General features: G+C 36.1%; 1 protein-coding gene and 1 long non-coding RNA gene across 3 annotated transcripts; one reads left to right on the plus strand and one right to left on the minus strand.

Annotated features, from left to right (window-relative positions):
* Positions 1 to 2,819: 2,819 nt before the first annotated feature.
* On the minus strand, positions 2,820 to 4,570 carry LOC116181992. Of its 2 annotated transcripts, none has more exons than XR_004147395.1 (2): positions 4,523 to 4,570; positions 2,820 to 4,190 (listed from the first exon to the last, which is right to left on the minus strand). It is a non-coding gene; the product is annotated as an uncharacterized LOC116181992 (long non-coding RNA). The 2 variants fall into 2 exon arrangements; XR_004147396.1 differs by lacking the exon at positions 4,523 to 4,570 and adding an exon at positions 4,406 to 4,497.
* A 16,064-nt stretch (positions 4,571 to 20,634) lies between these two features.
* On the plus strand, positions 20,635 to 23,571 carry LOC116181991. Its single transcript, XM_031502452.1, has 2 exons — positions 20,635 to 21,612; positions 22,271 to 23,571. The coding sequence occupies exons 1-2, from the start codon at positions 20,662 to 20,664 to the stop codon at positions 22,691 to 22,693; spliced, it is 1,374 nt and encodes a 457-aa protein (XP_031358312.1). The 5' UTR covers positions 20,635 to 20,661; the 3' UTR covers positions 22,694 to 23,571.
* Positions 23,572 to 24,601: the final 1,030 nt, after the last annotated feature.

Raw genomic sequence — 24,601 nt, forward strand, 5'->3', positions numbered from 1 at the left:
GCATTGATATTATGCAACCTTTCAAAAGCATTTGACTGCGTTTCTTTTGAAATTTTATTAAATAAAATGATTCAATGTGGCATCAGAGGCTTAGCGGCTACATTCTTCTCGGCTTATCTCTACAATCGTAAGCAATGCGTTGTTGTTAATGGAGAGTATTCAAGGCTACTTCCTACGAAACATGGTGTTCCACAAGGCTCTATTTTAGGGCCTCTATTTTTTATTATTTATGTAAACGATTTTTTTCAATTTGTATACCCCAGTACTTGTATAGCATTTGCTGACGATACTTCCATAATTGTTAAAGATAAAACTTTTAAATCATTATGCAATAAAGCCAAAATCACGTTGCAAGAAGCGACTAATTGGTTTGCAAATAATAACTTAATGCTTAATAAGGATAAGACGCATATACTGACATTCTCTGCCAGCAACAAGATTTCGTCAGGCCTTTGCGCTAAAGTGTTAGGTATTTGTGTCGACGATAGGTTGACGTGGATCAATCACATTGACTATGTTGTATCGAAGCTATCTAAGTCTTTGTTTGTTTTGAGAACTCTAAAACGGGCAATATCTATTAAAACCCTTATATCCTGCTACTTCTCACTTTTTCATTCTCATCTCCTGTATGGAGTAACTTTGTGGGGAAATGCTCCCAAATCAAACAAAGCCTTTATTATGCAAAAGAAAGCGATAAGGGTTATTGTAGGTGCCCAGTTTAGAGCACACTGCCAGCGATATTTCCGTCAACTTCGAATTATGCCGCTGCCATCAATATTCATGTATGCTGCTCTTTTAGAAATTCACAAAAAGTTATCTACATTCCCAACTAATGACACTACACACAGCTACAACACTAAGAACGCAAAAAATCTGCGGATTCCATACTTTAGACTTTCCAAATCCAAAAATAATAGCCCCCGCATAGATTTGTATAATGTACTACCACTGGGTGTGAAGCAGTTACCTTTCGTTAAGTTTAAAAATTTTATAAAAAATCATTTTTTAGCTTATTGTTTCTACTCCATAGAGGAATACCTCAGTACACCTATTGTTTTTAATTTGTATTTTTATTTTTAATATTGTTAGTTTTTTTCTTTGTCCGTTTGTACTTTTATTGTATACTACTTATTTATGCTGTAATTTGACCTGTCGCAAGCACTGAATGTGATATTACGACAAAATATACAAAATATATATTGTCAAGTCAACTATCTGTAATTAGGGGAGTTCCCCAGGGGTCCATTCTCGGACCACTTTTGTTTTTGATTTATTTTAATGACTTCCCTAATTACATAAACATCTATGCGGATTGTATTTTATTTGCGGACGACACAACGCTGGCTATAAAACGCAAAGAGTTAAATGACATTTTGTCTGTTCACAAAGAAGTTGAAACTCTGGCGTTAGAATGGTTTATACCAAACCAATTAAAGCTTAACGAAACCAAATTGGAAAACCTGATGCTAACTCTAAGACATCATGCATTTCAAAACAATGCTTCTGTAAAATTTTTAGGTGTACATATTGATCCTGTCTTAAACTTTGGAGTACATGTCGATTTTATTTGTAAAAAAATTAGCAAAAACATATTTGTTTTACGTCGTTTATCCGATAATGTCTCAAGGAACGTGTTAGTGAGTGCTTATTATTCGCTAATACATTGCATATTAAGCTATGGTATCTTAGTCTGGGGAAATTGTCCTGCAGCGCGAAGAGTTTTTGGTCTCCAACGACGTGCAGTACGAAGAATAAATGGTCTTGGATATAGGGATGATTGCCGAATGACTTTTATTGACCTAAAAATATTAACCTTACCATCACAATATTTGTTAGATAGTATTATGTATGCGAAAGATAATCTTCATGAATTTAAATTACAAAGTGATATACATCATCATTTCACAAGATCCCGAACTAACATAAGGCCAAACTATTGCCGTTTAGCCAAGACACAAAATGGACTAGTGTACGTCTCCCAAAAACTCTTCAATCATCTTCCAACGCAAATAAAAGAGTTGACTAGACTACAACTAAAAAAGGAATTAAAAGAAATACTATTAAAAAAAGCATATTACGCTATTGAAGAATTCAACTGTGATAATCTATCTAGTCTTATATGAAACCTGTCAATTTATTTTATTTTTCGATTTTATTTTATATACTCTTTATTTATTCCACTAAATGGTAACTCGTGCCTTGGTGCTTATCAGTTTTGTATGTTCGTCCCATCATATGTCGTTTGTTTTTATATTACACCCTTGTGTCACATATATAATAAGTGTAAGCGTAAGCTAAATTATTATTATTTATTATCTAAATCAAAATTTTAATGTGTAGTGTACGTCCATATTTATATTTATTGAAAATTTGTACTTATATCTCAAATGTTGCTGTTCTATATTTACGTTATTTACATTGTGCATTATTGACATGTCAAAGCCACATTTGCTACTCTGACAATAAATGATTTGATTTGAAATGATTTGATTTGATTTAAAGTAACTAAATCTAAATATGTAGCTTCCGGCTCAAAGGCTTACACAAAGTAAATTCGGATTCGAATTTGAGGGAAGCTAGCGGAGGAATCGTGAAAATGAACTATTCGGAAAGAAGAAGTTAAAAGGAATAATGATTTTGGGAATTTTGGGAAACTTAATTATCACAGCCTAGGGCTTAATGTTCAACTAATCCGCCTTTGTACATGTTACAACAGGCGTTCATTTTCTGGTAGCCCTCTTAAAATTCTCGCAGGAAAGTTACACCGCCACTGTAACACTGGATCATTTGATTGAGAAACAGTAGGTAAAAAATGAAAACGTGAGACAAGGATTTTATTACTAATACAAAGTTTTATACAGAGTTGTCTATTGTACCAAGCAAGGTAGTTCGTAAATAATATGTACAAATTTCTACTTCCTCCTTTTTGGTAAACATATTTTATTGTTCAAGCGTTTTTTGCTTTGTTTGTTGAACAAGATAATGTACAACGATGCATCCACAGTTTACTCATCTGTAATTAGGGAACAACTTCTACAACTTTGTCGCGGTAGTGTTGCTAATTGGTCTTCGATCATACATTAAACAGAGAGTTTCCAAGTAAAGTTTTTCAGACGTACGGGTAAAGCAAACAGAAAAGTTTTCTAGATTGCGACGGGTCTAAATCTCGAATGATGACAAACAGAGATGTTAACTTACATTATTGGAACATGAAGTTTATGTGAACATTACACAAAATTAATTTTGATCCAGTGTACAACACGATTAACTGTTACGTCGGTTGACATCAATGAATAATATCTCCTTAAAGAATGGGTGCACACGTAGTAAGAAAATGTTCCACCTCATAGTCAGACTCATTAACATATTTAAATAATAAACATGTAACAGATTGCACGGCTCGCATCCATTGAGAAACATACAACACTTTCTTCAATGCAATATAACTTCAGTTGCACGCTATCGATAGAACAAAATGCCATAGCATAGCAAAATATTTAGGGACTTTTAATAGCTATGTGTTCGGAAACTGAATGTAAGTAACGGTAAGGTTTTACTAGCACAGTACGTTTTCCTTTCAATTATTGAATATTGCTCGATTTTTTGTAGAAATAAACCATCAATTATGGTCACTCAGTTTTACGATTGCCTACCTACCGATATATATTTAATCCTATCCAATATGGAGCATTGCAAAAATATACTACACCTATTGGGAGAGATGAACAGCAATTTAAAGCTGCATGTGGAATGAAGAGTTAAACAATAACTCCAGAAATGTGAGGGACTGATTCTTCATAAACTATTTTAAAAAATGCGTATTTGATAATGGTGTGCAATAATGGCGTCATGTAGGTACACTAGTGGCGTGCAACGGAATAGTTGATATCACGACGAGTAGTAAATTGATAAGTGAGCTGTGGATGCAGTCATTACAGTTAGGGAAAAAATAAAATAATATCAATATGGCATCACATGTACGCGTATCAGTTTCTACACATTTGATATTGATTCTTTCAACATTCATGGTCAAATTAGCAGAAGGTCGAAAATGGCTTCTACACAGCGCACGTTCTAGTAGTTTTCTGACTGGACTGCAACCGACTTAAGCGCTTGTTGGTCATGGCAGCTGGTAATATTTTCAGTCTATGGTGATTACCGCGTAGTGTGCTTCCCGTGCTATCCACCCACTGAAACAAAATGGCTAAATTAGCGAGAATTCAACTGCACGATACGTTGTATGAACATAAACAAATAGGGAATATGCATGTAATTTTTTTAATTTTTTAATCGCTTTTTTAATCATTTTTTTTACGCGTATACGTGCGGACGTGTTTTCCCAGCCTTCAAGTCGAAAATCGTTTTTCTAAGGTAAATAATTAGTTTTAACTATCGGTGCCCTTACGATCTGTTTAGAAGCAATAAATATTATGCCTTCTGTTTATAAATGCATCGTTTGTCGTGCTAATTTGAACCCGGATAAAGAAATTAATTGTGATGAATGTAAACTGTATGTACATACAACCTGCTCAAATTTATCGGATATCGAATTGCAGTGTCTCAAGTCCAAGGATAGGTCTATTACTTATCAATGCACAAAGTGCAAATGTCAGCGAAAGGAAATTCGGGATCTGGTTGAAATCATTACAGAACTTAAATCTGAGATCGAGTCATTGAAGAAGCGGGGGGCAAATACAAACGATGAAATTAATGCTGAGGAGATAATCCAGGAAACTTTTGAACGCCAACGTCGCTCTTGCAATCTAATTATATATAACATAGAAGAATATCATTCTGAAGATAAAGAAACGCGGATCGAGAGTGATGTGGAAACAGCAAAGGAAATTATTTCACAAATTTCCACGGTTTCAACAACTGATATTCATGTTACCAGACTAGGGAGACCCAATAATGTGGGGAATAAACGCCCGTTAAGGATTGCTTTCAAAAATCCGTCTGATGTGATTGATGTCCTACGCAACAAATTCAAATTAAAATCGCTTTACTCAAATTCTGTCTCTATTAGTGCAGACCAGACACCTCGGCAAAGAGAGTACTTGAAGAACCTTCGTGACCAGCTCCAAGTGAGATTAGCTAACGGAGACAATGTCACTATTCGTTACATGAACGGCGTACCCAAAATTGTTAATGTACCAAAAAAGTAGATGCAACTTTGTCCATTACATGTTACTTTCAGAACGTCCGTGGCTTGCGTTCTAAAATCACTTCTTGTTACAACTCCATAAATGCTTGTGAATTTGACATTATTGGTATTGTAGAAACCGCTTTATGTAATACCATTAGTAATTCTGAACTGGCTCCCGCTGATTTCAAAATTTTTCGGTGCGATAGACAATTCGAACTAACAGACAAAAAGTGGGGTGGTGGTGCTTTGTTAGCTATTAAAGACAGTATTGACTGTTCCCTTATCGACGTTAGTGATCTATCCAACATGATACCAACAATTGACATTGTAGGTTGCATATGTAATTTAAGTAGTACGCGCTTAAGTGTTTTTGTGATATACATTCCGCCACACACTCGTATAAATGAATACCAACTATTTTTTGAACTTTTTGAGGAATTTTGTGCAGAATATTTTATTATTAGGGGATTTCAACATACCACAATTTTGTACAGGTGATATTAATGATACGAAATCTAACATAATTAGAAATTATATTAACATATTGAATTTACAACAGTTCAACGATATTTGCAATTGCAATGAGAGACTCATAATTAGTAACTACAATTGTAAAATTATTAGAGACAGCAGTCCGTTTGTTGGAAGATAATCATCACCCTGCTCTTATAATATTCTTGAATGCCTATAAAAATCCAACCTTTTCAGTAGCGAAAAACAATTACTCCTACAACTTTTGGAAAGCAGACTTTGAGGGCCTATATAATTCTTTATCATCAATTGATTGGTCTATTCTGCTTCAGTACAGTGATGTAGACCAAGCGTGCTCTCATTTTTATTCAATTATTGATGACACGTGTAACAATTTCGTTCCTCGTTCACGTCATACAGGTAAACGCTCCTTTCCTAAATGACTCTTGAAATTAAAAAAAATATTAAATTGAAATATAAATATCTAGTACAGTTTAAAAGATACAGAAACTTAGATGCGTTAAATGAATATAAGAATCTACGTAATCAAACAAAATTACAGATTCGTCTAGCGTATAAGAAATACATTGAAAAAATGGAAACATCCCTTGATCAAGACCCCAATCAACTCTGGGCGTTTGTTCGATCTAAAAATAAAGTATCGCACATTCCTGGTAAAATGAAGTATATGGATACTGGATATAGTAATCCTAGGGAGATTGTTAATGCGTTCATGCGGTACTTTTCGTCTGTGTACACAAATTCTTCTGACACGTTGTCAGATGACGTTTTTAATAATTGGCCCATCATTCCTTCACCTCGCATAACCGAGGCAATGGTAGCTTCCGCGATTGACCATTTGCAAAACAAACAAACAACCGGATATGATAACATACCAACATTTCTCATCAAATTTTTGAAAAACGTATTGCTTTCTCCTCTTTGTATTATATTCAATTTGTCGCTGTCGTGCTGCTCTTTTCCAACGATTTGGAAAATTGCAAAAATTATTCCAATTCACAAAAGTGGTGATCTGTCTGAAGTGTCAAATTATAGGCCAATCAGTATTTTGTCCAGTGTTTCTAAAGTGTTTGAAATAACGATATTTAATTACATTTATCCTGCCGTTCAAAGAATAATTTCTCCTCATCAGAATGGGTTTATGCAAAAGAGGTCCACACTTACAAATCTGGCATCTTTCACGGAATTTTGCACGAACACTTTGGATAGCTCTGGCCAAGTTGACGTAATGTATGCTGATTTTTCCAAGGCGTTCGATTCTATAGACCATGCAATAATGTTATATAAACTAAAATGCTTTGGTTTTAGTAGTGAGTTAATAGCATTTTTTCGCTCTTATCTTAATGACCGTTTACAATTTGTTTCGTACAATGGTTTTAACTCACACATGCTTGAAGTAACCTCGGGTGTGCCACAGGGTTCAAATCTTGGCCCTCTTATGTTTTTAATATTTATAAACGACATCTCGAATTGTTTTTCATGTAATAATCTTATTTTTGCCGACGATCTTAAAATGTCCGCAAAAATATCTTCTATCGATGATTGTTTATACTTACAGGCGAATATAAATAACTTAAATGCGTGGTGCTCATTAAACAAACTTAAACTGAATATAAGTAAATGTAGGGTGTTGTCATTTACAAGGAAGCGAAAACCGATACTATATGAGTATCACATAGATAGAGTTGGCCTTAGCCGTGTCAACTCTGTTAAAGATCTTGGCGTCACATTTGATTTTCGTCTCAGCTTTAAGGAGCACATACACTCGATTTGCACCTCAGCTATGAAAACCCTGGGATTTATCATAAGAAATACGAAACAATTTAAAAATATCAATTTACTCTTTCGTTTGTATTACTCCTTGGTGCGCTCTAAGTTCGAGTATTGCGACCTCGTATGGTATCCACTATACAACGTATATAAACATGACATTGAAAACATTCAGCGAAGATTTTTAAAATACATTGTTTTCAAAATCGATAGCGAATACCCGCAACGTGGTTTTCCTCAGGACACGCTGTTGGCACGTTTTGACGTTCACTCAATGGAACAAAGACGAGTAGCTAATAGCATTAAGTTTTTAAACTTGTAAACAATACTTTAGATTGTCCTTATTTACTTGAAAAACTGTCATTTACTATACCAATGTATTCTACCAGGCATTTAGACACATTCACTTATCCTACTCCAAAATCCAATCTTCTTCGTAGAACTCCATCTTTAATAATGGCATGTAATTATAATATGTATTGTCAGAACTGTGACATTAATTATAATTCTTTATCGAATGTTTTAAGTTCTATTTTTAATTAACAGAGTTTTGTAATTATTATTTTGCCTTCATTCATAGAATTGCTTTCTACTTTGCAACATTAAGTGTACCATTATACATATACACATACCCTTTTCTGTTATTGTTTCTTTACTTTTCTTACTAATTTGTAACAATTATATTCCATTTATCTTTTTCTTTTTTTGTTTTACTTTTTTTTATAATAATTTAATAATAATGTATGTATAGGTATACGCCTCTATATTTACTTTTATAATTGTTCATTTATGGATTACTAAGTCTCTTGAACAATAAACATTACTGAATTACTGAATTTTTTACGTCGTTCTATCATAGTAAAAAGTGGTACCACTGGTAGAACAATTCAATTTAACTTGTAAAATAATATTTAAAACGTTGACTTTATTCGGTGTGTTTAAACGCCGCCACATTTTCAGCGGGCCTTGAATGACGTCACAAGCCACGACCAGTATTTGTTTACTTTTACTGTTGATTTATTTAAACAGATTTTCAATTGTAATAGCTGTTCAGACCATGCAAAAATCTAAAAAACCATTTCATAGGTATTGCCTTGTACATAAGTGCAAAAACACTATTAGAAATATTCCCGATAAAGTGTATTTTGCAGTTCCAAAAGGACGACTCCCAGAGCGTTCTCATTTTCTCAATTTTTTTACAGTTAGTGAATCCTAAAACAACCTTTTTCAACAATTGTGCCGTTGATTTCCAAAATACAAGACATGTAAATCTATAATAGGGGACTGGAAAGCTCTCGGAAAGACCTACATTTAAAAAAATACGTCCAAATCCGAGTTCACGAGAAATCAGCTTTTGACTTCGGATTCTTAAAGGTGCCGTTTTCCTCGAAGCGGCTGGCATTAGCGGCCCAATATCTGCCCAAACTGTAATTTGACTGCACTAAGTACTTATGAATATTGACACAACAAATGCGATCGCGTGGCATTTGACGTCACTTTCATTCGTCCAATAGTGAAGCGTTTCGCAAATTTGAATTTCGTTCGCTTATTTTGCACTTTTGAATTAACATTTTTAGCAATTAAAAACCAACTAAATAAGAAACTAATGGTTTAAGTATAATGTCAGGACAATAAATATTCGCTGGAGAAAGAATCAAGTAAATTTAAACCATATGCATATTCCCTATTGTCGTGTATCGATGTCAACAGTTTTTTTATTCTCAAGGAATTGGACCTTTTTTATCCAAAGAACATCTAATCATTCTCTTTCCTAAACTGCAAGACTGTTTCAATTTCACAGAATTGGTTAGCCAATTGACGTTTTGATTCCGGTATAAATCCGGGTTTCATCACCTCACTAAAGACCGATTCAGAGGTCCGTAACGATAAGCGGTAAGAGGTAACGATAAGAAATACGAAAAATAAACATTTAAATTATAATGGTGACATTCATAGTTTTTTCCGTAAGACGCAAGACGTAAGTAGTAAGAGGTAAGAAATGGATTATTTCATTTCATACCTTATCTCTTACGGAATCATGTTTTGCTTATTAAGATGAGAATGTATTCGACCGTTAAACATTTGTGTTGAAGGTGTATTAACACTAGAAGCGCTATGATTACGATGTCACTATCCATATTCGTTTACCTACGCCTATGAAAAGCAAAATAACCTTTGGTAATACAATTTCAAACGTCAATTTCTTACGGATTTACGTTACCGCTTATTTCTTATTTCGTACCTCATACCGTTACGGAACTCTGAATCGGCCTTAATAATAGTATTATAGACACTTCCATACTAAACTTTCTAGTGACGAGGTAACTGATCATGTGCTTCCATCCATATCTCCACCCCAGACATGCATAAACTAAAAGTAACAATAATTCTGCAATGGGTACCAAGAGTGCTGAATCACTCCGGCGGCCACGGTTTCAGGCATCACCTGAAGTTGCAGATTGTAGATATAGATAAGTGCGTTCGCACAATTTGAACAGTACGGGATTCAGGTGCAGAGCACTAAAGATCCAGACGTGCTGTTCAGAGGAGTGATTTACTTTCGGAAGAAGAGACGCTGAAGGCCAAGTGGTTTTCAACTGAACCAATTGAGATTCTGTACAGCATAAAGGAACCGTCTGCACGTGGAGGACAGTCAGCGTTTTTAATAATCCTAACGTAATTAATATTATTAATCCTTACGCACTACAGGTGACAAATTTCGGATGAACATCTACAGGCAGGTGCGACAGAAAACCTGGTCACAGCCACAGCCTATATAAATGCCACAAATTGCAACACTAGAGTACCTCGAGTGTTGTTGAAGCAGCTCCTGATGAAAAATATGGTCACTACAACCAGGTCCGCACCCAGGAAATTAATTCGGTAGGGGTTGGATTTCCGATTGATCACATATTTGCATTTGATAATGATGTTATTAAAAAAGATTATTACAAAAAAATGAGGTGGACTCAATGGCGGAAGTTGCCCATGTTTTTGCGGTGATCTCTTCTCAGCTGACGACGCGTGATGGAAGTAGTTCCACAAACGATATTATGCTCTCTGGAGGAGTCTGGTTTTCCTACTTTCTGATGTTTCACCGGCATCAGTTCCGATTCCTGTTGGGTCGATTTAAACTTCTTCGACAAGTTTACTGGTTCATGTTTATAAGGTATCACTCATACTGCAGATCATATAGGCCCGCACCGACAAGGCGCGGCCCGCGGAAAGTGAATGAATTGCGCGGGAAGCCCCCTCAGTCCCCCTCTGGCTACGTGCCTGACCATAACAGCTAAAATGTCACAAACCTCAGTATGTAGAATTTTGAAAGGAATCAATACACCTACAATTACTTCAAGAATGGAAGAAAATAAATTCCTACGAAGACGCAAATTCAGTTCGTTTTTAAAGCGAGAAAAAGAAGATCCTATAATATGCAGTGACTGATGAGGCTACTTTCCATAAGAACAGGCATGTCAACCGACGTAATTTTCACTACTAGGAAATATCACCATTTGTTCGTCCCGTCAACACCGTTGGTCCCTAGATAAACGGGGTACAATCACTGGACGCTATGCTTTAGGGCGTTATTTTTTAATGGAATTTGTACGCTCGTAAAATGTTCACACGCCCTACAAAACAAGATGTGATTTCTTTCCCTAGTTCCTCGAAGTTCAAACTACTCATTCAATGTTGTACATACCAGATACCACTTGTTTGCCCTTTACTGTGCATTTTATGAATATTTGCAGCTATCAAAGACTTTTCGGATCAGAGAAAAGGGGAGGCAAGGGTGGTGAATTACAGAAAGAAAATTGCAGACAGAGCATATTGAGAGTTTTAGCAATGAAAGATAAATTATTCACTTTCTAGCATGAACATAAGCCAATGATGGAATTTGATGTTAACTGTAAATACAACGAAAACACTTGTCCATTTCGAAAACAACTGATTGTAATTTGTAAAGCTCATATAAATTCGAAGAGTAAAGTTATAAAGAAAACTGACATATGTTAATAATAATTTTGGAAATATTAAACAAGTCGCACACTTTTTTGGTGAAAACATGGATAAGATTAAACAAATTCCAATAGGCAGTAGAATAGCATTATTTGTAGTTCCTCTTATACGAAGGAATGGAAATGGGAGATATTTTACGCTTACGATCCGAAACGCATATATCACCCGCACATAATAATTAAACCAGTAGTCTACTATTGTTATACGACTTTTCACATTTGAGACAATCTTATAAGACTGTAGCTGATTCTTATAAGGACTGAATTCGCGTTTTTTAGATACTTGCAGCTTCCCACAGGCCTACGATTGAAAACAGATATGTAATCAGAAATTTTAAAAATAATTCTTGTCATAAACAAGAATGGTTTCGGGGTTAAAGCAGCGTACAAAAGCTAAATCCACTTTAGTCTTAACTTGGAATTTCGCAATAAAATATGTAAATTGAAATCCCTAAAGGAGATTTTCAAACTTCGAGAACGTATCGAAAAGAATGTTTTGTGGCAGTGATTTATTTTAAGAGGATTATACTGTGTCTGGTATCCGCAAGTAACGTCAGTAAGGAATAGGAAGCATACAACTGAAGGAATTCATTTTCCTTTCAACTTTCAAAGTTACGCATAGAGAATCGATTTTTTTGCGGTTTAGGTCTTCGGTTTGGTCAAGTTTTATTCAATTTTAAAAAGATGAGAGTACGTAAGTATCTCTGAGTGTATAGTGAGTTTATACACCACCCGCTATCAAATAAAGCCAGCCAGAAACCAGAATTACTTTTCCCGTTTATTTTCCGATTTCCCGTTTCGTTCATTTATTATTATTCTCACCAGACCTTTTAATTTTTATTTGGTTTTTATTCCTTTACCCCTATTGCTTTTCTAGCCGCAACGACAATTCTTGTAGGCTATACAAGCCTGGAGACTTCCGTTACCTAGTATTGTAGTGATATTTTCGGCTTTAGGTCGATCAATCTAACTGTCACTGTCACCGTCCTGCGTGTGGTTGCCGAAAGATTGGCTTTTAAATAAGGGATTGTTTGAATCGCTCGGAAGATTCCTTTTAAGGGACGCATGCCAAGTAACATTTCGCTTAAATAAAATTAGAGTCCGTGTTATACAACCATGTGTAGGGGTTCAGTACGTAAAATAAGACAAATTGAAAGCGTTCTTGGCTTCCCATACTTTCGGAATGGTGTCTCTATAACCTGATCCTGGACCACTGATGGAACAAGCATACTATACAGTCGTTGGACGATCAGGCCAAATAATGCAATTTCATTCGTCAAATGAAATAGAGGAACAACGCGCGCCGAAGTGTAGTTATTAAATGTACATTATCCGTTTCCTAAATTTGAAAATGTTCCAGGATACCTATAGGTGCCTAATATTCGGGGATAATACCACGAGTGCTTATGAACACAATGTGGCGTCATGGCAACGTGGAAGGAAATTCATTTTTTTTTAATTTCCCTTTAATATTTATGCAGGTGTACCTAACGATTTTATTTTTAAAAGCGTCTGGTAATATATCATCACTTATTTTAGGAACTTTACCTTTTTTTTTGTAATTCTTTTGACGAAATTTATTATGTTTTAAAACCCCGTTCTTATATGTAATTGGTTCCTGTTCTATTATTTTCATTAAACGTTTATTTATAAAAAAAATGGCTTATATTATTTTGTTATTTGGACAAAACAATAAGTAATACAATTTAACATAATTTACACTGCTAAAACGAACACCGTCCTTGAGTGGACCAATGAAATTGCATCATTTGGCCTGATCGGCCAGCGACTGTACAGTATGCTTAAATGCTTCCGGGATTAACCTATAAAAATACAATGTTTTCTCAAAATTCTAATTTATACATCTATTTACTCTCCTTATACACTTCTATGATTTTATTGTAGAACGATTTATCTTTTGTCACAGAATAGGCGTTGTGACATTTATTTTTCTTCATTTTAATTTATTAATTTTTATGGGCAAGGTTCATCCTTATTGTAGGCAACTCAATTTTCTTTGTATAATTTTGACAATGACCCTCAGGTTATCTTCATTTTCGTGTAGGTAGATTATGGGAACAATTTCTCTTTTACATTCGACATTGCTTCGTAATTACAAGCACTAAGACGACGATCTTTAGATTTTGATTGTGGGTAGCTTTTACCGAAAATTGTATATTCCTCAAGACTCGGATTTTTGGAGTAGAGGGTCTGCAGCAGTTTTTCTGGATTGCTATTATTTTTGGATTGAGGAGCATTTTAATTGGATTCATCCGATTGTTCCTCATATCACGGATTTCCGGCTCTAAAGAGCAATCAATTTTTAAGAAGATATCTACGTCAGCCCTAATTCTGTTAGGGGTAAGTTCTGTGTTCTTTTTATATACATCTTCAGTTGTAAGGCACTTTTGGTAATTCCCATTTAGTTTTAGTACGGGGCTAATCAAATCAATTAACTTCGTTACGATTGCACACCTGAGTTCCATTGGTCTTGGCGCTATCTCCAAGGCGAGGTCAAAGGGGACATTCCATCGACGGTCAATTCAGTCCTATCAGCAGTCAGCGTGGGATCAAGGTTGCCATTCCAATAAAAGGGTGTTACAGCGCAGCCAGTAGATAAGTTGCACTCCTTTATAACATATTTTGGGAAGAGTGTTAATTTATCGTTTGTACATATTTGAATTTGTTATATTGTTGTTTGTATAGTAGTAGATTATTGCTTGGGAATTTAATAACCAGCTTGAGTAGTAGCTTGGGTAGTAGTTAGCAGTAGCTTGCATGAAAATACATTCCATTAGACATTTTGCCATCTGCACGCTTGCATACCGAATTCACTATCATTGCTTTACATTACCGATTATAGAGCTGTACATTGTACGGTGGGCTAGGTTGCGTTATTTGAGTATTCCTGTTGAATTTATAATATTTAGAAATCTACAGCAATTGCTTTGGGTTTAGGGGTACGTGGTTCCAGTAGCTTTGGGAAGGTTAACAGTTAGCTTTGCTCTATATATAGGCCAGTCAAAATCGACACAAAAAATCGCTAAATTCGCAAAACATGATGTATCTCTGATTTTTTAGTATGTTGTTTGGACCCATTAGAGTAGTTGTATACTCAAGTTTGCAACTCTCTAAAAGTTGTGGAAAAAGTGTAGTATACGAAAAACCGCGAAATTTTCGGAATTTTTGGAGAGTTCCTTAACTATGCATTTTTCGACTTTCGTCACTTTTCCAAAAAGTGAACATTTGAGTTTTACACCTTCTTTAGATAGAAATTGCGGCTAAACTATTGATCCTACGAGTAGAACTTATAAAATAGAAGTTGTAGATAATTTAATTAGCTTTAAGTTAAGCGTAAAGTGGGTCTGCAGGTCTCGTAGTTCTCTCTAAATCTCAAAAAAACCGATATAAGGTAAAATTGTATTTCTCCAGAAATGTTCCACAAACTTTTTATCTTTTGTTTTTTGGTGTGGGAATAAAAAAGCAATGTGTCAAATCACTTTTTTGCTGCATAGAGTCAATTTTAAATATCCAACAATTTCATAGATTTAAATTAAGGCACAAATCAAAGTTGAGTAAGTCGTAGATAGGTGCCGCAATGATATCATTGTACATAAAATCCCTAGATTACTAAAGTAACGCGAATAGCAGCCATTTTGGCTCAGTTTGGGAACCGCGTTATTTGAAATTGAACAACAGTTGGAAAGTATATGTATTTTGCAGTCGGTCTTGGATTGTGCGGATATTTTTGGATAGGGAAAGTTTTGTGAGCGTATCGTTTAAGCCTTTAACATCACAAGAAAAATATAGTCGCATCGCTTTTTTCAATCGTTTCACGACCACATAAAACCTTTGTGTGTACCCAATTCTAAATATTTTAATTGATCTTCATTAAAAGTTTTCGAAAAATTGCAGTCTTCACTTCTGAGCAGGTAATTTCTTTTTTCGGTTTCTGTTTTCTTGCCCCCCCAGAGCTCCTTTCTTGTAAATGCAAAAAGGGATGCAGAGGTGGCTGTATTTGCCTGAAAGCAGGTCTCAAATGCTTTGTGATGTGTGCTACCTGCGCTGGGGAAACGTGCCAGAACGCTGCTCTTATCATCATCGAAGAGGGCGACGATGACGAGCCTCAAGACAACCCTGACGATCCAGCAATACTGGACTCCCTAGCTATAAAGGACCGCGACGACAATCCACCAATAGTAGAGGACCTGCCTGTTAAAGAGTGCAGCGAAAGTGACGGCCCAGAGCCATTCAAAAAAGGAGACGATTTTGATCTATCTTTGATTTATTGATTATATACCTACTACAATTTTTATGACTTATGTTTATATTAAAATACACCTCACCGTTTTTTTAATGATTGCATGCCAAATTTTTCTTTACCACACCAAAAAACAAAAAAATAAAAAGCTTTTGGAACATTTCTGGATAAATGCGATATTACCTTATATCGGTTTTTTTGAGATTTAGAGAGAACTACGAGACCTGCAGACCCCACTTTCCGCTTAACTTAAAGCTAATTAAATTATCTACAACTTCTATTTTATAAGTTCTACTCGTAGGATCAATAGTTTAGCCGCAATTTCTATCTAAAGAAGGTGTAAAACTCAAATGTTCACTTTTTGGAAAAAAAATGACTATCTTCAAAGTGCCGTAATTCGGTAACTAATTGACCTACAGAGCTCGGGTTAGGCGCAAATTGTTATACATTTAATACTCTTCAAAAACGTATATAGTGACCTTCGTCGAAAAATGTCTAGTTAAGGAAATATAACGCAAACACTGCAAAAACTCCGAAAATTTCGCGGTTTTTCGTATACTACACTTTTTCCACAACTTTTAGAGAGTTGCAAACTTGAGTATACACTACTCTAATGGGTCCAAACAACATACTAAATAATCAGAGATACATCATGTTTTGTTGATTTATTGTCGATTTTGACTGGCCTAATAGTTGTCCAGGTTTCAGAGAGGGATTGCCGTACACCGGAACGGTGATAATTTTAAGTTTATTCATCCAATCACTCATTTATTCGCCGTTAGTCATTTACCTTACCTGATTAATTTGCGTGCAAGCAAGAAACATAATTTTCTGTTTATTGACGAAACTGCTACCCCATCATAAGCGTTATTATTATTTATATTGTTATCGGGCCTATGAATGAATTATTATTTTCGCTTTGTGTAAATAAAAAGCACCAAACGTTGCTGGATTGTTTTTTTTATTCTGTACAGTCTTGTGGCGAACGACTCGTGGCTACTGGAATTCAGAGTTATCCAGTAGTTGCAAGGTTTTGTACACTTAACTCTTTAAAAATTGTAACTCTGTGGCGCTCGAACATTTGCCTCCGCTGGAAGCTAGTTGGTACTTGAGAGTGTACAAATCCGAATCGAGTGCGGGAGCACCTTGACTGTTTTGAGAGCGTTACAGCGTTGGTTTCACCAATAACCTCTTCATTTGAGTCAAATCTCTTTCCCTGGAACATTTTTTTCCAAATCAGCGAAGAACCAGTAATCGCTGCCAGCCGATTGTTGGGTTTTTGGACACTTTGGATGACTTTCCCCCTCTGCTCTCCACTCAGCACATGCTCTTTTCGACTCTGGCGTGTAGCGGTGAATCCACGTTTCATCTATGGTCACATATCGACGCTAAAAATCCTTTTTATCGCGCTTTAGAAGCTCTAAACAACGCTTAGATTCAATTTGTTGTTGTTTTGTTCTGTGTCTTCAGTGGTAGTACGACCACGTTTAAAATTAGCACACAATCGGCAAATGGTTGTTTGAAACGGAGAATTTTCCCAGTAACGTTTTTCAAGCCATTCCTAGGCCTGTACGGTATTTTTACCCATCAAATACCAGCGTTTGATTAAGACGCGAAACTCGTTTTGATTCATTGTTCACAAATTTGCAAAAGTAGCGTCACTTCAGCCCAGGCTTCAGCCTCAATATCTCGAAAACTAGTGAACGAAATGTCATGAAATTTTGACACGTTTCTTTTGAAGGTTGGTACTACCTAAAACAATTGCGCATTCGATATATTTGGCGCCATCTATTGGTTAGTCCCGGGGCTTTTTGACCCATGTAAATACCTTCTGGAGATCTAGAACTGGATGTTCTATATTACATTGAAAACGTTACTTAAGCGTGTTTTTGTGCGACGGATGGAGGTTTTATTAGCAAACTCATTTTATGCTACAGTTTAAAATATAATCTGCATGCAATGTATTGTGTTGTGACACAAAACGTAATGCTTCAAACAATCACATCTTTTTATACGTTCATTTTACAAAAAAATATTGTAATCAGAAATTGTAGACTATAAAATTCTACACAACTTTGATATACACTAATTTTTTGTGAAATGTTTATTAAAAACGATATACAGCTTGAGAGTTGGTTATATTTTTAAGAATTCTGAAATTTCTATGTAGATCTTTTAACCAAATTTTATACTTCATCTCTATAATTAAGAGTTTGATGAGAAAATATCTTGAACTTATCGTGGTATAAATCCCCCTACGCTGCACCCTTACCAAAGGGGATGCATAATAATTCAACTTTCAACCCTTGCTAGTGGGGATATTTGAATCACTGTGAGATTGTAGGGCTTTCTAATATACGTTTGAAACAAAAAATTATCTCACTTCAGTTCAGCTTCATCCTTCATATCCTTCATCCCCCCCCCCTCCCCCCAACCGCTGTAGGAATAGATATTTAAGAGGAATAGAAAATATTATGTAATAAGCGTTGTATTCTCTGACTAACTTCACAATCGCCACAAGAGCGTTTAAATATCTATTCCTTCCGCGCGGGGGGGGGGTAAACTGAACTGAAGTGAGACAATTTTTTAATGTCAAGAGCGTTTAAATATCTATTCCTACCGCGGCGAAGGGAGGGGGGGGGTAAAACTAAACTGAAGTGAGACAATTTTTTAATGTCAAAAGTATATTAGAAAGCGCTACAATCTCACAGTGATTCAAATATCCTCACTGGCAAGGGTTACAAGATTCATTATTATGCATCCCCTTAAGTAAAGGCGCAGAGTAGAGGGATTTATACCACAATAAATTCAAGATATTTTCTCATAAAACTCTTAATTATATAGATACAGTATGAAATTTGGTTTAAAACATCTACATAGAAATTTTAGAATTCTTAAAAATATAACCAACTCTCAAGCGCTATATCTTTTTTAATAAACATTTCACAAAAAAGTGGTGTATATCAAAGTTGTGTAGAATTTTATGGTTTATAATTTCTGATAACAACATTTTTTTCTAAAGTGAACCATTAAAAAGACATGATTGAAAAACTAAGAAACCAACCAAATTTCAGGGGTTTTGGGGTTGGTACGGGGGAAGCACAAGGGGTGGGAGGTCGAAAACTTAGATTCTAAACCACCAGATGACTGTCTATGACATGCAAAAGAAATTGGAACTACTTCTCATTTTGCAAGTTAAAACCCTCTATTCCCTGGACTAAATGTGTATGGTTTCAAATGATCGTAGGATGATTCGCCCCCGAAAATTCGCCCCGGTAAATTCGCCCCTGAAAATTCGCCCCCGGAATATTCGCCCCCACGAAAACTCGCCCCCAAGTAAATTCGCCCCCGGACTATTCGCCTCCGTAAGATTCGCCCCGGAAAATTCGCCCCCAAGAAAATTCGCCCCCAAGAAAATTCGCCCCCAAGAAAATTCGCCCCCACGTAAATTCGCCCCAGGACTATTCGCCTCCGTAAGATTCGCCCCGGAAAATTCGCCCCCGGCAAGTTCGCCCCGGACAAATTCGCTTCTGGAAGATTCGCCCCCGGCGATTCCGCTTCTGTAGGATTCGCCCCATAAGATTTATTAATCCTGTTAACTAAAATATGAATAGGCTATTAAGATAAGGTTGAATCAAGTAAGGGTGATTTGCAAAGGATTTGACATCCAAAGAAAATAAATCCTGTATTCAAAATGACTTAATGACTTCTATTATTTCAGACATGACATATGGAAAATCCACTTTAATTCTTGTATTACAAAAGAAGGTAATATATTATAATCTAATTTAAATGACATTTTTGATTGACTGAGTTGTTAGCTTCTTAATTTCTTCCTAACAGAACGTTTGATGGCTCGTTTGGTCATTGGTGATGTATGTGTTTTGAAACTTTTTATGTTCCTACTTGTTATATTTTGGCGCGAATACGAACTTTGATTTTTGGTTAGGTAACGATTATATTCTACGGTGTTTTTTTTAACTTTCGGAGTTTGGTATAAACCTGTGGGAAAAAAAATAGTTTTGAGTATTGAAGAAGATCGGTTTCACGTGGTGCTGGTAAGTTTTGCATTATTTTTTAATTAGGTAGTTAGATTTACTTAAAAAACCGAATGTTGTGCACGATTTTCTAAGATTTTAAATATTACAATCCTAATAGACGAAGAGTTTATTTGATTGAAAATCAAAATTCTCAAATTTAAGTTTGATCCGACGGGATGAATTTGAAACGAGTACAAGAGTACCGTAGCAGACTAATTCCTACTTAACTAATATATATATCAGCCAACTTTTTTTAATATTTTAAAGAAATGGGAGTTTCGAGTTAGATTTTTTTAGATTATTTTAATTATGATTTGATACTTCAGCAAACTTCACCTAAGTTGGTGTTTTTCAACACTAATTTAGGTACCTACATCAAATCTGGACCAATTTTCAAATGTAAGTCTAAAGAAAGAATCACCCTTTGTTTATACATTGATGAAAAAAACATTTCAATACATCCATAAATGAGTAATTCGACTCCTTTGTAAACGCAATTTGTTGTAAAATGTATTGTAAACATACGGTTGACGTTGAACCGTTGAATCAGCCTTTTACAGGTGAAAGACGATTGAATATGAACAATTTCGAGTTGCCAGTCTCGCCGTATTGAGTTCCAAATATTGTCATTTTTGCAAATATTTATTTAATCGGGAAAATGCATCGGTTGCTTAAAAATTTCAAAGACAATGTGTAATCCTGTCTCGAAGGACGCCTACGTTCAAATGTAACTGAGAGAGGAATGTTTGTATGTCTCGTCTTCAGACAATAACCACTCTTTGTACTTCACATCTTTGGAACTCGTACGAATCTATAAGTGAGAATAAAAACACGACAGCAGCATTCTTAAAGCAGATTCTGTACACCTTCTCAACGAATACCATGCCGAATTTCACAACTGAAAGAGGCAAGAAATGCTTAGTGCATGATGGTTTTATGTATGTTTTCGGAAAACAACTGAAAGATGGAACATCAGCGTGGAGATGTCGCTTTCGAGCAGGTACGAAGATTCTAGGTAGCACTTGTCAGGCCAGACTTTGGCTTACGCCAAATGAAGAGGCAATTGCTAGAGGTCCAATACCCAATCATAGCCATGGTTCCGATTGGGGTTCAGCACATTCTAAAGTGATAACGGCAAACATGAAAATGGCAGCTAAACAGCATCCTCAAACAATGCCTTCCGAAATTTACTTAAAAAAGATGGTTGAACATAACCCAGACCTTGAAGTAATTTCAAAGTTGCCACATAAGGAATCTTTGAAGAGAACCATTAGAAATGCCCAATCCCAAGGGTATGATAAACAGCCCAAAGACATTTATGCAGTTCCGGATGAACTACCTGTCCAATTTTCATCGTTTAATGGTGGAAGATGGTTAATTTTTGATTCTGGCGCTCAAGACAAAAACCGTCAATTGATATTTTGTTCCAACGATGGCTTACGTCAACTGGTAAACGCGAAGTTTTATATCATTGATGGAACATTTTCTACAGTTCCAAATATCGCTTATCAACTTTACACCATTCATTGTGACTTTTTTAACAAATTCCTCCCGTGCGTATACAGCCTAATGAGCAGTAAAGATGAACAGTCGTATAAAGTCCTTTTCGAGGCTGTAAAAGACGAAGTGAAACAAAGAACTGGTAAAGAACTCTGTCCTGAATACGTTGCCAGCGACTTTGAAGCGGCTGCCATCAACGCAGTTAAGGCATGCTTTCCGCAGGCTAAGCTGGCCGGATGCCTTTTCCATTTTTCTCAAATTTTATGGAGAAGAGTACAGAAAATTCCACATCTCAAAGAAGCCTACAACAAGATAGAAGAAAAAGACCTTAGAAGCGGCTTCCACAGCCTTGTTGCACTATCTTTTGTCCCCGAGTCCGATATACAGGTAAGCAGTAAAATTGTTTACATAGGTATATGTCAGATGCACCTCATGATGTCACTGCAAAAATTATTATTAATTGGTTTATTTTCACACTAATAGCGGTTGTGGTACATGAGACGGTTCTTGACCAAGTCTTCATGCAGCGATGTGACTTGTCATTGGTTAAGGAACCTTCTAACGATGTTAGCCGTTTTCAATAGTATGGCCTTTTGCATGTTGGTGTGCAGGTATTCCGGAAGTTCTAACGTGTGCAAGTAGCGTGTAAAAGTTTTCGCTGTTAGTCCGGTAACGGATATCATCATTGGTACTATTGTCACTGGATCCATCTTCCATACCTCTTTTACTTCAATTGCAAGTGGAGTGTATTTTTCAATTTTCTCTTGCTCCTTATCTAGAAGGTTCGCGTCGTTTGGTATTGCTATGTCTATTAGATGTGTCTTGTTAGTTCTTTTGTGAATAAGTGTAATGTCTGGTCTGTTAATGTGGTATTGTCTTGTCTGTGTGTAATGTCCTATCCCAGTATAATTTGAATTCGTCGTTTTCGAGGATGTTTGTTGGTGTATATTTGTAATATTGTGTTCGTGTGGGTACGAGTTTGTGCTTTAATGCAAGCTCCTGGTGGATTATTATTATTATTATTATTATTTTATTATTATTTCAGAAAGTTTTCGATGACTTGGTCGATGCAATTGACTCCAGACTTCTTCCATTGTGCGCTCATTTAGAAAAAAATTACGTGAAAGGGAAGACAGTCGGAAGAAAGGTGATACCCCCAAAATTTCCTCCTTCAACATGGAATTGCTATGACCGCGTAGAAAAAAACTTACCCAGGACAATAAATTCCGTGGAGGGGTGGCATCTAAAATTTAAGCAAATTTGCATGAGGAAACACCTGTCCTTTTATTTATTTATACAAAAGCTAATGGAAGCAGAATCAGACGCAGTTTTTGACAGAAAAGCTTTGGAGGTTGGAGGAAAATTGCGCTGCAGAATGAAGTTATACGAAAACCTGGACAGTCGAATTGTAACAAAGTCCAAAGGTACCAATTCTACAAAGGTAACCACGAACATTTGGTATATCTAGCGGCAGTTGGGGCATGTGTCTCGGGAAGTTTAGTTCCTACAAAAGAATCATCTCATTCAAGCGATGACAACTCAGATGTAGATGAAGAAGGTGGTGATAATCTCGGTGATAATGAATGCCAATCAGAAACGATGCAAGTTAAAGAACCTGACAGCAATGATTTAATGTTAAAATCTGTACAAACAATGGAAGAAGAGTTAATGTACGTACCCTTATCGGTGAAAGAGCAGCGGCTCTTATGCAAAAATTTGGGCCCCATAAAATTCTTTAGGAAATCGGCTACTGTTCCGAACACATTAGGAGTTCCCTTTGCGAGAAGGAACCCACCACGTAAAACTTATAGCATAGTTGGGGACGGGAACTGCTTTTTTAGATCAATTTGTTTTACCATCACAGGTGACCAATCACAACATGCAGTGTTCCGTAGGATCATCTGTGAAGAGTATTCACAGTCTGCGGAAGGAGCTGACAACCCAAGACCGGAGATGGCTTCTGAAGGAACATGGGCGGCTAGCGAGGAAATAATGGCCACCGCGAATCTTTTGGGCATAAAGATATATGTATGGTCAAAGTTTGGAAACGTTTTGACGTGGCATATCATTTCTCCAGATCCGGCGCGATGCAATAATAATATTCGTGGTTCAGTCTATCTGGACCACAGCAGTGATGTGCATTTTGATGTGGTAAATAGCATTTGTAGCAACTATAAGTAATACTTTATAATATTTTATATAATAAAATTTATTTCTTCTTTTATTTATTTTAATTTGAGGTGTTACCAAAGCCAAAATCGTGTTACATTTTCGTATTTATATCATTCCTGTGTGCTATTTTACAAACATTTAAATACCTTTTTCTACAATCGATATCCAAAGTAGGCATTTACGCTCGTATCTGACAACGCAAACGTCATCTTTTTCGAGGAATGTCACTTTGTCGCTTATAAGCGCAAAATAGAAAAAAACGCTCGCTCTCCCAATTATTAACTATAAATCAAATATGCATTGCTCAGAGTATCCAATGACAACGAGTAAATGACATCTTTCATTTGGGAATAAGATTAAAATGATTTGAGTGAGAAATTTAAATTTCTGGAAATATGTGAACTGATCGATTGTAGAAAAAATCTTGTGTGTAATTCGAGCGCAAATTGATTGTCGATTTCAAGAGATTGCCGCGCTCCTTCGTCGCGCGTCAACTGTCTCTTTCAATCGACAATATATCATTTTGCGCTCTTAATACACAAATAGCTATTTCTAAATAACTGTATCTTGTTTAAAATTGTCATTGTGTAATTAGATTATGGATCGCAAGATCAAGATGAAATAGCGAGGGATGAAACGGAATAAATTTTTTTCTGCGAACCGTTGTCAATTGTTTGCGGTTTGATAATGAGCTCCATTACCGCACTGTTTTTAAGTTTGTACCTTGCTCCTGTAGGCCAACCAAATATTTTCTTGGTAAAAATACATTATTTCCATTAGACTATGATACAATAACAAAGTGAAGAACTACGTAATTTTGAAAGGGATAACGATAAAAAAAGTTTAATGAGGTATCTACGGGATTGGAATATGTTACCAAACCAACCTATTACTTCCGAGGGTTAATAAATGTTATGAGGCTAATCCTACGGGGGCGAATCTTCTAAGCGCGAATTATTCGGAGGAGAATTTGTTGGGGGCGAATATTCCGGGGGCGAATTTGTTGGGGGCGAATTTACTTGGGGCGAACATTCCGGGGGCGAATTTACTTGGGGGCGAATATTCCGGGGGCGAATTTACTTGGGGGCGAATATTCCGGGGGCGAATTTACTTGGGGGCGAATATTCCGGGGGCGAATTTTCGGGGGCGAATTTACCGGGGCGAGTTTTCCGGGGCGAATTTACCGCACACCGTTTCAAATAGA

Source organism: Photinus pyralis, unplaced genomic scaffold, assembly GCF_008802855.1.
Source record: "Photinus pyralis isolate 1611_PpyrPB1 unplaced genomic scaffold, Ppyr1.3 Ppyr1.4_unclustered_Scaffold3159, whole genome shotgun sequence".
NCBI classification, from domain to species: domain Eukaryota; kingdom Metazoa; phylum Arthropoda; class Insecta; order Coleoptera; family Lampyridae; genus Photinus; species Photinus pyralis.